General features: G+C 37.3%; 1 protein-coding gene across 6 annotated transcripts in view; it reads left to right on the top strand.

The window, feature by feature from the left end:
- The window catches only part of ZNF680 (zinc finger protein 680), a 62,411-nt gene that overhangs the window by 15,188 nt on the left and 32,696 nt on the right, over positions 1-14,527 (top strand). For 3 of the 6 annotated variants that reach the window (XR_004672503.3, XR_010112590.1, XM_014345676.5), the window contains exons 2-3: positions 3,621-3,747; positions 4,251-4,346. Coding sequence is in view for 4 of the 6 variants with exons in the window: in XM_014345676.5 (XP_014201162.3) it covers positions 3,621-3,747; positions 4,251-4,346 (223 nt within the window). In the remaining 2 variants the exon portion in view is untranslated. Of the gene's footprint in view, positions 1-3,620; positions 3,748-4,250; positions 4,347-12,121; positions 12,240-14,527 lie in introns of all 6 variants that reach the window. The other 3 variants (XM_055114980.1, XM_055114979.2, XM_055114978.2) reach the window with 2 other exon arrangements.

The raw sequence follows: 14,527 nt of genomic DNA, 5'->3' as shown, positions 1-14,527 counted from the left end.
ATAGAGAGCAGAATTCTACATAGGGTCCACTCTCTGCCCCAGTTCTGCTAAGATTCACTCTTTTTGGAGGCCTTATTTAGGTCTGACCCCACTGTGGAGTCTTGCCTCACCAAACTGATTAGAAGAAATTAGTTTTGGCTGGTGAGTCCTGCAGCCTTTTTAGAACTGGTGCCCATAATTCTTTGAAACTCAGAAGCAGATTAATGGGAAAAATATTTATTTTAGGGCCTTAATTTTTTATTTTTTATTTTTATAAAAACCAGTACTTGCTGAAATGTTCCATGTAGCAACTTGTTTTCTATTACTGCAGATTTAGTAGTTGCTCCATAAGCCACAAAAAAGTAAATATAAACACAATAAAAATTTTTTCTAAATTACATTAAGCTTTTCGGTATCCCTCTCATCTGTCTATATTTAGCTTTTATTTTATACATCTTCAAGAAAAAATCAATGACAGAGAAACAGAAGAAATAAAAATCCTGGGCTCTTTATCCTGAGATTTATTGAACACCTCATACCAACTCCCAGGGTGTTATGAGGATTAAATCAAATAGTGTATTTTTCCCAGCACAATGCTGTGTAACACTTGAGGACATAGTACCTGCTTAATAAACGTTACGCTAGTACATGTGTACGTGTTGTTTTCCAAATGCAGACTCATTCAAACATTGCTCCCTTTTGTTTCCTCTGTAAACTTTAAAGGACCAGCAAAGAATATGATACTTGAGAATGGAGATTGGTTGTCTTTATTTGTGTTGTGACAAGAGTGCTGAGTTTAAGGGAGTCTGTGCTGTGCCTGCTTTCTCCAACTAATGCTAATAATGAGCCCAGGAAGAGCAACATCAGCATTGACAGAGGATTTGTTTAAAACACCTATTCATGGACCCTTTCCAAACCTGCAGAATCACATTACATAGAGTGAGACCAAAATTATCAAGTGATTTATAAGCTCATTAAAGCTTGAGAGACAATGCTTAGCTAAGTGGTTATCAGCCCAGTCTTCTAATTAGGATTACATGGCCAATTTAAAAAATCTTACTTGTGTCTTTTCCACAGGTTCTGTTAATTGTTCTTGGTGGAAGCATCCGTATTGTTTTAAGTAAGGGCCTCATGTGACTCAAAATGAGGACAGAGTCAAGTATGAGGGGTTCAGGATACATTCATGAGAGTTAAGTTCCACCTTTGCATTGAAGGTTGATCACAGGGCCTGTTCTGTTCGGGTTTGGTAGAGACAGGTCAGTGTGGCCCATATTGCCATTATTGTAGCAGAAATTGCTGGTGTCTGTGCCTGGGGAGGGCACCTGAGAACAGGAAAAGAGAAACATATATTTAAGAGATGGAGTCTCACTCTGTCGCCCAAACTGGAGTGCAGTGGTGCTATCTCGGCTCACTGCAACCTCTGCCTTCCAGGTTCTAGCAATTCTCCTGCCTCCGCCTCCTGAATAGCTGGGATTACAGGCTCATGCTGCCATGCCTAGCTAATTTTTTTGTATTTTAATAGAGATGGGGTTTCACCATGTTTGCCCAGGCTGGTCTCGAATTCCTGAGCTCGGGCAATCCACCTGCCTCGGCCTCCCGGTATGCTAGGATTACTGGCCTGAGCCACTGTGCCTGGCCGAGAAACTTGTATTTTTATCTTCATGGAGCGTCTCATTGTTCCCGAATCTCTTCTTGTATAAAGGACAGAAGTGGGTGGACTTTTCTCCAGGTTTTGGTTTTTCTGCCTGTGGGTGTGGTGGTAGCAGGTAAACAGGGGGTGCTGACACCTTTAGAGGCATATTCTCAAGATACAAGTGTAATTTGTCCAGAGAATCTCATCTGAGAAGGAATTCCAAAAAAGGAGAAAGAGGAAGAATTGGTTCTTTTTTTTACTTAAACCTGTCTCAGATCAAGAGCTGTGTCCACTCTTCCTCCTGGAATGCCATGTGTTTAGTACTTGCAAACCTTTACTTCTCTACTCAATCTTTTCCTCCCTAATGAGCTAGTTTCAATTACTTTAAAAATTCATTGTAATAGTCAAGGGTCTCAGAAAAATATTTTTCCTGTGTACCAGAGCCTTCTTTACATTCTCTGCATCATGGCTTCTTATGTGCCATGCAGAATTCTCATTATGAATTTAGAATCTGCAATATTAAAAATATTTCCTTTGTAGCTGTTGAATTATGGGAACGTGTGGATACTCAAGATTTCTACTGTGGAAAAGCTGGGGTCTTTAGTAAAGAAAAAGAACATGTAATGTTGAGGATCCATCTGTGTTCTCTATTAGCTCTATACAGAAAAGGATCAAGAAAATGCTTATTTAAACAGAATGGCATTTATCACCCATGAAGTTCTGAAAAAAATTTTAGGAGATTCCTGCTTTCTAGGGTGCTGAAGAAAGACTACTTAAAATCACTATTTAATAGTACAGTAAATAGGAGATACCTGTATTTTGAACTTTGCATAAAAGTGATGTTTCTTTATGGTTAAATTTAGATTATAATTTACTTTTTGGGGGCAGTATTCCAGCAGTGATGCTGTGTTCTTTGTGCATCAGCACATCATAAAAATTTGTTCCTAGTGCAGTTGATGTTAATGATTCACTTGGCTAAAGAGCTGTCTGACAAGTTTTTTTTATAGTTAATTACTTTTCATTAGTAAGTATCTTTATGCAGCTGATGTGCATAAATTATCACATTTGATTTGGCAGCTGCCTTTCTTCCTTAGGTTTTATTTGCATATATGTCTTTGGAAGATGAAGGCTCTCATCTTTATTTACAGAAAAACTGGGAAAACACAGGATCTTTTTTTTTTTTTTTTTTGAGATGGAGTCTCATTCTGTTGCCCAGGCTAGAATGCACTGGCGCAGTCTCAGTTCACTGCAACCTCCGCCTCCCAGGTTCAAGCAATTCTCCTGCCTCAGCCTCCCAAGTAGCTGGAATTACAGACGCACATCATCGTGCCCAGCTAATTTTTGTATTTTTTTTTTAGTAGAGATGGGGTTTTGCCATGTTGGCCAGGCTGATTTCGAACTCGTGACCTCAGGTGATCCGCCTGCCTCGGCCTCCCAGAGTGCTGGGATTACAGGTGTGAGCCACCGTGCCTGGCCAACACAGGCTCTTTTACTTAGTGGATGTTTGACAAAATACTCTTCTTGGGCCAAAAACATTGGCATTACTGGTGAGCTTGTTAGAAATTCAGAAATTCAAACTTTATTCCAGATTTTCTAAAAACAGTCCGCATAATAAGATCTTCAGTTTATTGTACACATTTGAGATGTACCTTCTAACTCAACATGTCTTTTCTATCTGAAAAATGTACACAACTCATTGTGTATGATGTAAATATAGCACTCAAAAATTTACATGTTTGTATTCATGTCCTGTTATAGTTTTTCTTCAAAAAAGTATATATACACTGATGTTGTGGATCTTATGCTGTTCTCTTATCTGAGTTAATATATTAGAGAATATTTCTGCATTGAAATTTATTTTATTGTATAATTTGACTCACTCCTATAAGTCAGAATCAGTTTTCTATACTGTCTTACTTTGCCTTGAGCCAAAATAAAAATTCTGCCCATGGTCATTTAGTAAATATATAAGTGTGTGTGTGTGTGTGTGTGTGTGTGTGTTTTTCAGGGACCACTGACATTTAGGGATGTGGCCATAGAATTCTCTCTGGAGGAGTGGCAATGCCTGAACACTGCACAACGGAATTTATATAGGAAAGTGATGTTTGAGAACTACAGAAACCTGGTCTTCCTGGGTGAGGATAACTTCAACACACAATTCCTAATATGCCCTAAAGGTTTTATTTCTCTTTTTTTGCATAACTTGTGGTAATTTGTGCTTTGCATAAATGAGTTTCAGATCCCTGTTTTCAAGAAAATCTTTGAGCTTTGTCCGTGTAGAAAAAAATTTCTTCAGTACGTTTCATCTTGACCTGAACTTTCCACATTCCTGAGCTGATGTATATCCTTCACTCTAGATTAGTGGTAATTACAGAAATTTGATGGCATAAAATGTTGTTGCCCACACCTTAAAATTTAATTGCCCCCACCAATTTTTGATTCAGTAGTACTGGGTAGTGAAATTAAAGACCTAAAAATTTAAAGTATTTTCTAAATATTTAGAAATGTCTGTTATAAATTAGTAATTTGGGATTAATTTACTAGAATATGCTATGACATTCTCTTTACTGAGCACATTAGTAGTTTGGTAATTGGAGAATATGAGCAAGATTCATGTTATTTATTTTTAATAAAACAGGTATTGCTGTCTCTAAGCCTCACCTGATAACCTGTTTGGAGCAAGGAAAAGAGCCCTGGAATAGGAAGAGACAGGAGATGGTAGCCAAACCCCCAGGTAGGTGAGAGTGATAGTGAATACAACAGATGACACAGATGAGAGGTCCAGATGTCAAAGAGAAAGTCAGTTCTTGACATGGGATTTGGGAAGCTATGTTCCAGAGAAAATAGTTTTTGGGAAGCTCAGTTTCTTTTCTCTTGCTCTCACATAGGGGCATCTTCTTTATGCTCTTAAATTCTCTAAAAATTCTACTTTCCCATCAGTGATCTTCCTTCAAGTTTACTGTAAGCCAAAGTCCTCTTCATGGCTTATAAGAGACTGCACAATCTGACTGATGTTCCATTGTTTTAGGGACACACAAATATCTGCAAAATTTTGAGAAACTGTTATTTTTTAAGTTCTCTTTCTACATCACGTCTGAAATGTGTGTGATTAGTGGTTTCTTTTCCTTTTTTTGGTTCATTTTTCTGCACATTTCATCTTTTTATTATTATAGTCTTTTTTTGATAGTCGAAATATAGTTCGAAATTACAAAGTATAATGTCCTTCTTTGTTCTTTTTCCTCCAGATTGCTTTGACTATTCAAAGTTTATTGTAGTTTCATATAAATTTTAGGATTTTATTTTTCATTGCTGTAAAAAAATGCCACTGGAATTTCGATAGGGAGTTCATTGAATCCATAGATTATTTTGGATAATATGGCACTGTAACAATATTTATGCTTTCAATCCATAGACATAAAATACTTTAAAATTTATTTGCGTTGGCCAGGCACAGTAGCTCACACTTGTAATCCCAGCACTTTGGGAGGCCAAGGCAGGGAGATCACTTGAGGTCAGGAGTTTGAGACCAGCCTGGCCATCAGGGTGAAATCCCATCTCAACTAAAAATACAAAAATTAGCCTGGCATGGTGGCAGGTTCCTGTAATCCCAGCTACCCAAAAGGCTGAGGCAGGAGAATTGCTTTAACCCAGGAGGTGGAGGCTGCAGTGAGCTGAGATTGTACCACTGCACTCCAGCCTGTGTGACAGAGACTCTGTCTCAAAAAATAATTATTTGCCTCTTCTCTAATTTATTTCATTAATATATTTTTATTGTAAAGATTTTTTTACCTCCTTGTTTAAATTTGTTCTCAGAAATTATTTTAATGCTACTGTAAATAAGATTGTTTTCTTAATAATCAGTTTGCTTTAAGTGTATGGAACCATAACTTAAACTTGTATGTTAATTTTATATTTTGCTAATTTACTGAATGTATTTATTAATTTAAACAGGTTTTAGTATACTGTTTATAATTTTTTATATATACGAGCATATGATCGATAAGCAGCAAGTTTTTACTCATTTGTCTTCAATTTCAGTGAGTTTAAAAACTTTTTTTGACTAATTCTTCTGCCACATACTTGCAGTTCTATGTTAAAATAAAGTATTTACAGTGGGTACAATATAGTTTTGCATTGGTGTCTGAATTTAAAGGAGCAAACACCTCTTTAAGTTTTTATAAACTGGTTTAGAAGGTAAAGTTTTTTTTTGTTGGGTTCTCAGGGTGATGGGATGTCCTCTGGGTTTGTAGTGGAGAGGGGCGTAGCTTGGTCACAAGGCTGCTGGGTCTGCACTAGGGCTCACCTTTAGTTGGCTTAACAGGGGCTTGGGTAATTGTAATTTTCATTATATTTTGGGACAGACTAAATATTTTTCTGGATGTTGCTCTGTAGGGCAGACAGTAGGGCAGGTTTTTGTAATTGGGTCTATATATGGTGGGCCTTATATCAGAATGTGGATGAGTATGGCTTTCACTGAGTATCAGAGAGAATTTTTTCAGGTCACTGTGTGGGTTCCTTTATAGGCAGAACTGGCCGTGAACTGTGGCTCAGGGAGCTGGAACTGAGTCATCGAACTGCTTCAGAAACCACGGTATAAAGGACAAGGTCTGCAGGCCTGCCTGCGTGGCTATAAATGGCTGTCTTCCTCCAGGCCTCTGGAAGGGCACGGTCTCTCCCAGACTGTGGCTGGGAGGAGTTTGGGATGATTAGAGAGTAAGTTCAGAATTCTCAGTGGGACCAAATTTGGTGGGCCATTTCCTGGTCTGCAGCCTAGAACAGGGGTCCTGTATTTTTCCACCTGAATGAGGACCTGCCTTCTGAAAAGAACACTCCTTAATCTTAGACTGTAGCAGTTTCACAACACCCTCTCTGGATCTCAAAACTCTCTTAAAGGCACTTATTTTTGAGATGGGTTTTGGCTTCATAACCCAGGTTGGTCTTGAAATCCTGGCCTGAAGCAGTTCCCCAACCTGAATGTACCATGTAGCTGTCATTACAGGTGTGAGCCATGGCTCACATAAATGCATTTTTGACAGGGATGGCTGATAAATTTTCTTGCTGTGGGATGATAAGCAAATAAGGAACCTTTTATTTTTCCATCTTACTGATGTCACTCTCCCTATACATTTTTACTTTCTATTTTCTATTTCAAATTTTTCTGTACTTTAGGTTCAGACATTTAGGACAATATGCTAGAATTTACATGATATGGCTGATGTTACTTATAAATTTAAGTTTGCTTCAGGCAAACAGGAATTATAGGATTTTCACCCACTTAAGCATATATCTAAATAACAACATAACTAATTTCTAAATATTTGTTTTATATATAAGAAGTGCTAACCATATTCTGCAAAATGTATAATTTTTAAATTTAGCAATGCAAGACTATTGTTTTGCTTCTAAAGTTGGATTACAGTAGTTTTATTTTGTGTAAGAATAGCATATATTTAAAACATAAATACTAATTTCTTATAAATTTTTGTTTATTATAAATTTATTGTTAGAATCTTTTATTTATAATTATACTGTTTTTTTCTGAAATTTTATTGCAACACAGCGCATGCCAATGATTTGAAATACCTGCTTTCCATGAGTACACATAGTCAAATATTGTAATTATCTAGACAAATTTTTTAATGGCACATAAATATTGCAAAGCAGATTTTGTGAGTAAACATTTCTTTAGTTATTGTTTTGCAGTTCCATATTAGTGTTTTATTTAGTGTACGTTTTTAAACATCAGTTTATTGTGATTTTTTGTTTTACTTATATATTTAGACATTTTGCAATTCTGTTTGTAAACTTTAAGTCAACATGGGGTTTAATTAAAAGATAAATCAGCCGGGCTCAGTGGCTCACGCCTGTAATCCCAGCACTTTGGGAGCCCAAGGCAGGTGGATCAGAAGGTCAGGAGTTCGAGACCAGCCTGGCCAATATGGTGAAGCCCCATCTCTACTAAAAACACAAAAATTAGCCTGGTGTGGTAGCGGGTGCCTGTAGTCCCAGCTACTTGGGAGGCTGAGGCAGGGGAATCTCTTGAACCTGGGAGGCAGAGGTTACAGTGAGCTGAGATTGCACTACTGTACTCCAGCCTGGGCGACAGAGCGAGCCTCCATCTCAAAAAAAAAAAAAAAAAAGGATAAATCAGCCATATGTCTATCACAATCAGTTTGTATATGTGTGTGCTTTTATCTACAAATATGACCTCAATTTTGGTAATGGCTTATTTTGTAGGTATTCTTTCTTAGCTGATTTTCAATGGTTGTCCGATCATATCTAAATGAGTAGTCATGGAAATCGCCTTCTTTTCACCATGTGTTTAATGATGAATATATATTTCTTTTGCATGAGAGAAACACGTTTGTGATTTGAAGATAATTTTTGAAAAGATTTATAAATCTTTATTTTTTCAGTTTTTCTTTTAAAAAATTAATTGTGAAAATATAACATAAAATTTACCATCTTAAATTCATTGAAGTGTACATTTCAGGGCCAGGCATGGTGGTGGCTTACATCTGTAATCCAGGGATTTTGAGAGGCCAAGACAGGAGTATCACTTGAGCCCAAAATTTGGAGACCAGCTTGGGCAACATATAAAGACCCAGTCTACAAAAAAAACTATTTTTAAAGACAGGCATGGTGGTGTGCACTTGTGGTTTCAGCTACTTGGGAGATTGATGGGGGAGGATTTACTTCAGCCTGGTTAAGGCTATAGTAAGCCATAATTGTGCCACTGCACTCCAGCTTGGGTGACAGAGTGAGATCCTGTCTGAATAAAAGTTGTACATTTCAAGCATGTTAAGTGTATTCACACTGTTAGACAAAATACTTCTAAAAGTTTTACATCTTGTAAAACTAAAACTCAGTACACATTAAGTAACAACTGCCCATTTTACCCTCTCTTCAGCCCTTGACAGACACGCTTCCACTTTCTGTTTTTATGAGTGTGACTACTTAAGATATCTCATAAGTGGAATCATACAGTACCCATCATTTTGTTACTGGCTCATTTTAGGTGACATAATTCTCAACATTTATATTAAAATGGGACAAGATTTTCTCTTTTTTTTTTTGTTTTTTTTTTTTTGAGACGAAGTTTTGCTCTTGTTGCCCAGGCTGGAGCGCAGTGGTGCCATCTTGGCTCACCTCTACCTCCCAGGTTCAAGCAATTCTCCTCCCTCAGCTTCCCAAAAATTTTTTTTAAGGCTGAATAATATTCCATTGTATGCATATGTTACTTTTTTATGTATTTATAAATCAACATCTGGATTGCTTCAGCATTTTGGCTTTTTTTTTTTTTTTTTTTTTTTTTGGAGATGGAGTCTTGCTCTGCCTCCCAGGCTAGAGTGCAATGGCACAATCTTGGCTCACTGCAGTCTCCGCCTCCCAGGTTCAAATGATTCTCCTGCCTCAGCCTCCTGAGTAGCTGGGATTACAGGCACCCACCACCACACCTGGCTAAATTTTGTATATTTAGTAGAGACAAGGTTTCACCATGTCGGCAAAGCTGGTCTCAAACTGCTGACCTCAGGTGATCCACCCGCCTCCGCCTTCCAAAGTGCTGGGATTACAGGTGTGAGCCACTGTGCCTGGCCGCGTTTTGGCTTTTGTGATGCTGGTACAAGAAACATAAATGTTCAAATATGTCTTCCAGGTCCTGTGTTGCATAGTTTGGATGTAGATCCATAAGTGGGATTGCTGTATTTAATAATTCCATTTTTAATTATTTGAGGAACATTTATAACATTTGTAAATAATGGTTGCATCCTTGTTTTGCACCAACAATTAACGTGTTTTTGTTGCAAATTTTCATTGCATCATCAACTGATTTGATGTTTTCTAGAAAACTTATAGTGGCTATTATAATGGGTGTGAGAGGATTCTGTTTTTCATTGTGATTTTCATGCATTTGTCTACAAATTAGTATTTTGTGTATCCTTTCAAATGCTTTTTTGCATTTGTATCAATTTGATGAAAATTTAGTTCAATTATTTGCCCACTTCTAAGTCGTTATTCAACTTTATAATTCAGTTTTAATAGTTGTTTATATATTCTGAATATTAACTCCTATCACATGTGATTTGCAAATATTTTCACCCATTTCCTAGGAGGCATCATTACTCTTTTGAGTGTTTTCTTTGATATGCAGAAATTTTGAAGTACTGTGTAGTTCAGTTATTCTGTTCTTCTCTCTGTTGCTCATGCATTTAATGTTGTATCTAAGAAAATGGTGCCAATACCAATGTCATGTTTTTTTCCTATATTTTTTCTAAGAGATTGTTATTTTTTAAATTTCTAAATATTTTATTTCAAATATTCTTTGTATATAGTTCAAGGAAAGAATTCAGCTTTATCAGTGTAGATAACCTGATTTCAACGTTATTTTTTTGAAAAGATTATCTTTTCTCTATCATGTGTTAATGGTGACTTAGTGAAAGATCATTTGATCATACACAAAAGGGTTCTTTTCTGGGCTCTCTATTCTGTTTTTGTTTGTTTTTTTGTGTTTTTTTGGAGATGGAGTCTTGCTGTGTCACCCAGTCTGGAGTGCAGTGGTGCTATCTCAGCTCACTGCAAGCTCTGCCTCCCGGGTTCACGTCATTCTCCTGCCTCAGCCTCCCGAATAGCTGGGACTACAGGCGCCCGCCACCACGCCCGGCTAATTGTTTTTGTATTTTTAGTAGAGACAGGGTTTCACTGTGTTAGCCAGGATGGTCTCGATCTCCTGACCTTGTGATCTGCCCGCCTTGGCCTCCCAAAGTGCTGGGATTACAGGCGTGAGCCAGCGCACCTGGCCGTCTATTCTGTTTTTTATCTCTTTATATGTCATTGTGTCAGTACCACATTGTTTTTGCTGTTGTAGCTTTTAATATGTTTTTCAATCAGGAAGTATAATGCTTTTTTTTCATGGTTGTTTAGCTAGTTATGGTCATAATCAAATTAAAAAATTTTAAACATTTCTGTAAAAAAAACTGTGCTATTGGGATTTTTATAGAGATCATATTGAATTTTTTTACCACTTTAGGTTATATTGACATCTTAACAAAATTAAATTTTTTGACCCTTGAGCAAAACTATGTCAAAGAGTATGTTTTATTTTATTTTAAATTAAATTAAATTTAAAGACAGGGTCTCACCTTGTTGCCCAGGCTACTTTCAAACTCCTAGGCACAGGTAATCCTTCTGCCTTGGCCTCCTGAAGTTCTAAGTTTACACATTTGAGCCACTACACCCAGCCTGTGTGTTTCATTTTCATATATATTTGGATTTGCCAATTTTACCTTTGCTTTTAATTCCTAGTTTTATTAAGTTTTTGTCAGAAAACACACAGTGTATGATTTTGGTGTTCTTAGATTTATTCATCATTGTTGTTTTGAGACAGGATTTTACTGTCACTCAGGCTGGAGTGCAGTGGCATAATTTTGGCTCACTGCAGCCTCAGCCTCCTGGGCTCAAGTGATCCTTCCACCTCAGCTCCCCGTGTAGCTGAAACTACAGACATGCACTATCATGTCTGGCTATTTTTTTTTATTATTTGTAGGGACAGGGCCTCACTGTGTTACCTAGGCTGGCCTCAAACTTCTTGTCCCAAATGATACTCCCACCTTGGTCTCCCAAAGTGTTGGAATTATAGGCATGAGCCACTGCACCCAGTTGTTATTGTTAAATTTAATAAGACCCATGATGTGTTTTAACAGAATACACTAGGTGCAAATAAGAATATCATATATTCTGTTGCTTTTGACTGAGAAGTTTTTTATGAGTCTGTTAAGCCTAGTTGTTCTATGCTATGGTTTGGATGTCCGTGTTCTCCAGACCTCATGTTGCAATGTAATCCTTAATGTTGGATGTGGGACCTGGTGGGAGGTGTTTGGGTCATGGGGGCAAATTCCTCATGGATGGCATGACGCCATCCTCGTGGTAATCAGAAAGTTTACACTCTATTAATTCAAATGAAAGCTGCTTCATTAAAACAACGTGTTTCCTTCACCTCACACTTGCTCTGTCTCTTACCATGTGATATGTCCAGTTACTCTTTGCCTTCCTCCATGATCGTAAGCTTCCTGAGACCCTCACCAGAAGCAGATGCTGGCACACACTTCTTGTACAGTCTGCCAAAGTGTGAGCCAAATAAACATGTTTCTTTATAAATCATCCACTCTTAGCTATTCCTCTATATGCAAAATAATCAATACAGTCTATAATGTCTAAGTTTTCTGTTTTCTTATTAATCTTTTCTCTTAATTTTTTATTACTGAAAATGGGGTCTTGATATCTACAATTATTATGTTGCTATGTATTTCTTTCTTCACCTTTGTCAATATTTGCTTTATATATTTTGGAGACCTGATGTTATTAATACACATACATATAGATAGATAAATATGATAGTTATAGATTCCTGGTAAATTGACCCATTTTACTTACTATTATATAATATCAATCTTTGATTAATGCTACTACTTGACTTATTTGTTTGTTTGTGTTTTTGTTTTTTTGAGACAGAATCTCATTCTGTCGCCCAGGCTGGAGTGCAGTGGTGTGATCTCGACTCACTGCAACCTCTGCCTCCCGAGTTCAAGCAATTCTCTTGCCTCAGCCTCTCGAGTAGCTGGAATTACAGGTGTGTGCTACGATGCCTGGCTACTTTTTGTATTTTGGGTAGAGATGGGGTTTCATCATTTTGTCCAGGCTGGTCTCGAACTCCTGACCTCAAGTGATTCACCTGCTTCGGACTCCCAAAGTGCTGGGATTACAGGCATGAGCCACCGTGCCTGGCCAAGTACTTGACTTAAAGTATATTATATCTAATATAATGATGACCATCCCACCCAATCGTGGTTACTATTGGCATGAAATAAGATTTTTTTCATTTTGTTACTTTCAGCCTATTTGACTCAATGCTAAAATGAGTCTCGTATAGAGAACATATTGTATGCTTTTTTACTTAAGCCATTCAGGCGTCTTATTTCTTTTTCTCTTTCTCTCTCTCTGTCTCTGTCTCTCTCTCCCTCCCTCCCTCCCTTCCTTCTTTCCTTCTTTCCTTCCTTCCTTCCTTTCTTTCTTTTGTTCTTTCTTGTGGCCTCGCTCTGTCAACCAGGCTGGTTTGCAGTGGCGTGATACTTAATGACCCACTGCATCCTCAACTTTCTAAACTTAGAAAATTCTCTAACTTAAGCGTCTCCAGTAGCTGGGTTACAAATATGCACCATCACATCCAGTTAGTTTTTTTGTATTTTTCATAGAGACAATGTTGTCCAGACTGGTCTCAAATTCTCTTTTATTTTTTAAATTTTATTTTTCTATAGGGTGTTTGGTTCCATGAGTAAGTTCTTTAGTGGTAATTTTTTAGATTTTGGTGCACCCATCACGTAAGCAGTATTCACTACACCCTATTTGTAGCCTTTTATCTCTTGCCCCCTCCCACCCGAGCCCCCCCAAGTCCCCAAAGTTTATTGTATCGTTCTTATGCCTTTGCATCCTCATAGCTTAGTTCCCACATATCAGTGAGAACATGCAATGTTTGGTTTTCCATTCCTGAGTTACTTCACTTAGAATAATAGTCTCCAATCTCATCCAGGTCACTGCAAATGACATTGATTCATTCCTTCTTATGGCTGAGTAGTATCCTATATATATACCACAGTTTCTTTATCCCATTGTTGATTGATGGGCATTTGGGTTGGTTCCATGATTTTGCAATTGCAAATTGTGCTGCTATAAACATGCGTGTGCAAGTATCTTTTTCAGATAGTAACTTCTTTTCCTGTGGGTAGATACCCAATAGTGGGATTGCTGGGTCAAATGGTAGTTCTACCTTTAGTTCTTTAAGGAATCTCCACACTGTTTTCCATAGTGGTTGTACTAGTTTACATTCCCACCAGCAGTGTAGAAGTGTTCCCTGATCACCGCATCTGTGCCAGCATCTACTGTTTTACGATTTTTTGATTATGATCATTCTTGCAAAAGTAAGGTGGTACTGCATTACGGTTTTGATATGCATTTCCCTGATCATTAGTGATGTGGAGCATTTTTTCATATTTTTGTTGGCCATTTGTATATCTTCTTTTGAGAAATGTTTATTTGTGTCCTTAGCCCACTTTTCGATGGGATTGTTTGTTTTTTTCTTGCTGATTTGAGTTCATTGTAGATTCTGGATATTAGTACTTTGTCAGATGTATAAATTGTGAAGATCCTTTCCCACTCTGTGGGTTGTCTGTTTACTCTGCTGACTGTTCCTTTTGCTGTGCAAAAGCTCTTTTGTTTAATTAAGTTCCAGCTATTTATCTTTGTTTTTATTGCATTTGCTTTTGGGTTCTTGGTCATGAAATCCTTGCCTAAGCCAATGTTTAGAAGGGTTTTTCCAATGTTATCTTACAGAATTTTTATAGTTTCAGGTCTTAGATTTAAGTCCTTAATCTGTCTTGAGTTTATTTTTGTATAAGGTGAGAGATAAAGATCCAGTTTTATTCTCCTACATGTGGCTAGCCAATTTTCCCAGCACCTTTTGTTGAAAAGGGTTTCCTTTTCCCACTTATGTTTTTGTTTGCTTTCTGAAAGATCAGTTGGCTGTAAGTACTTGAGTTTATTTCTGGGTTCGCTATTCTGTTCCGTTGTTCTATGTGCCGATTTTTATAATAGTAACATGCTGTTCTGGTAACTATGGCTTATAGTATAGTTTGAAATCAGGTAGTCTGATGCCTCCAGATTTATTCTTTTTGCTTAGTCTTGCTTTGGCTATGTGGGCTCTTTTTTCGTTCTGTATACATTTTAGAATTGTTTTTTCTAATTCTGTGAAGAATTATGGTAGTATTTTGATGGGGATTGTATTGAGTTTGTTTATTGCTTTTTGCAGTATGGTCATTTTCCACAAGATTAATTCTACCTATCCATAAGCATAAAATGTGTTTC

The sequence above is a fragment of the Pan paniscus genome, chromosome 6 (assembly GCF_029289425.2).
Source record: "Pan paniscus chromosome 6, NHGRI_mPanPan1-v2.0_pri, whole genome shotgun sequence".
NCBI lineage: Eukaryota > Metazoa > Chordata > Mammalia > Primates > Hominidae > Pan > Pan paniscus.
Note: the sequence above shows the minus strand (reverse complement) of the source record. Positions and strands in the feature narration are given on the sequence as shown.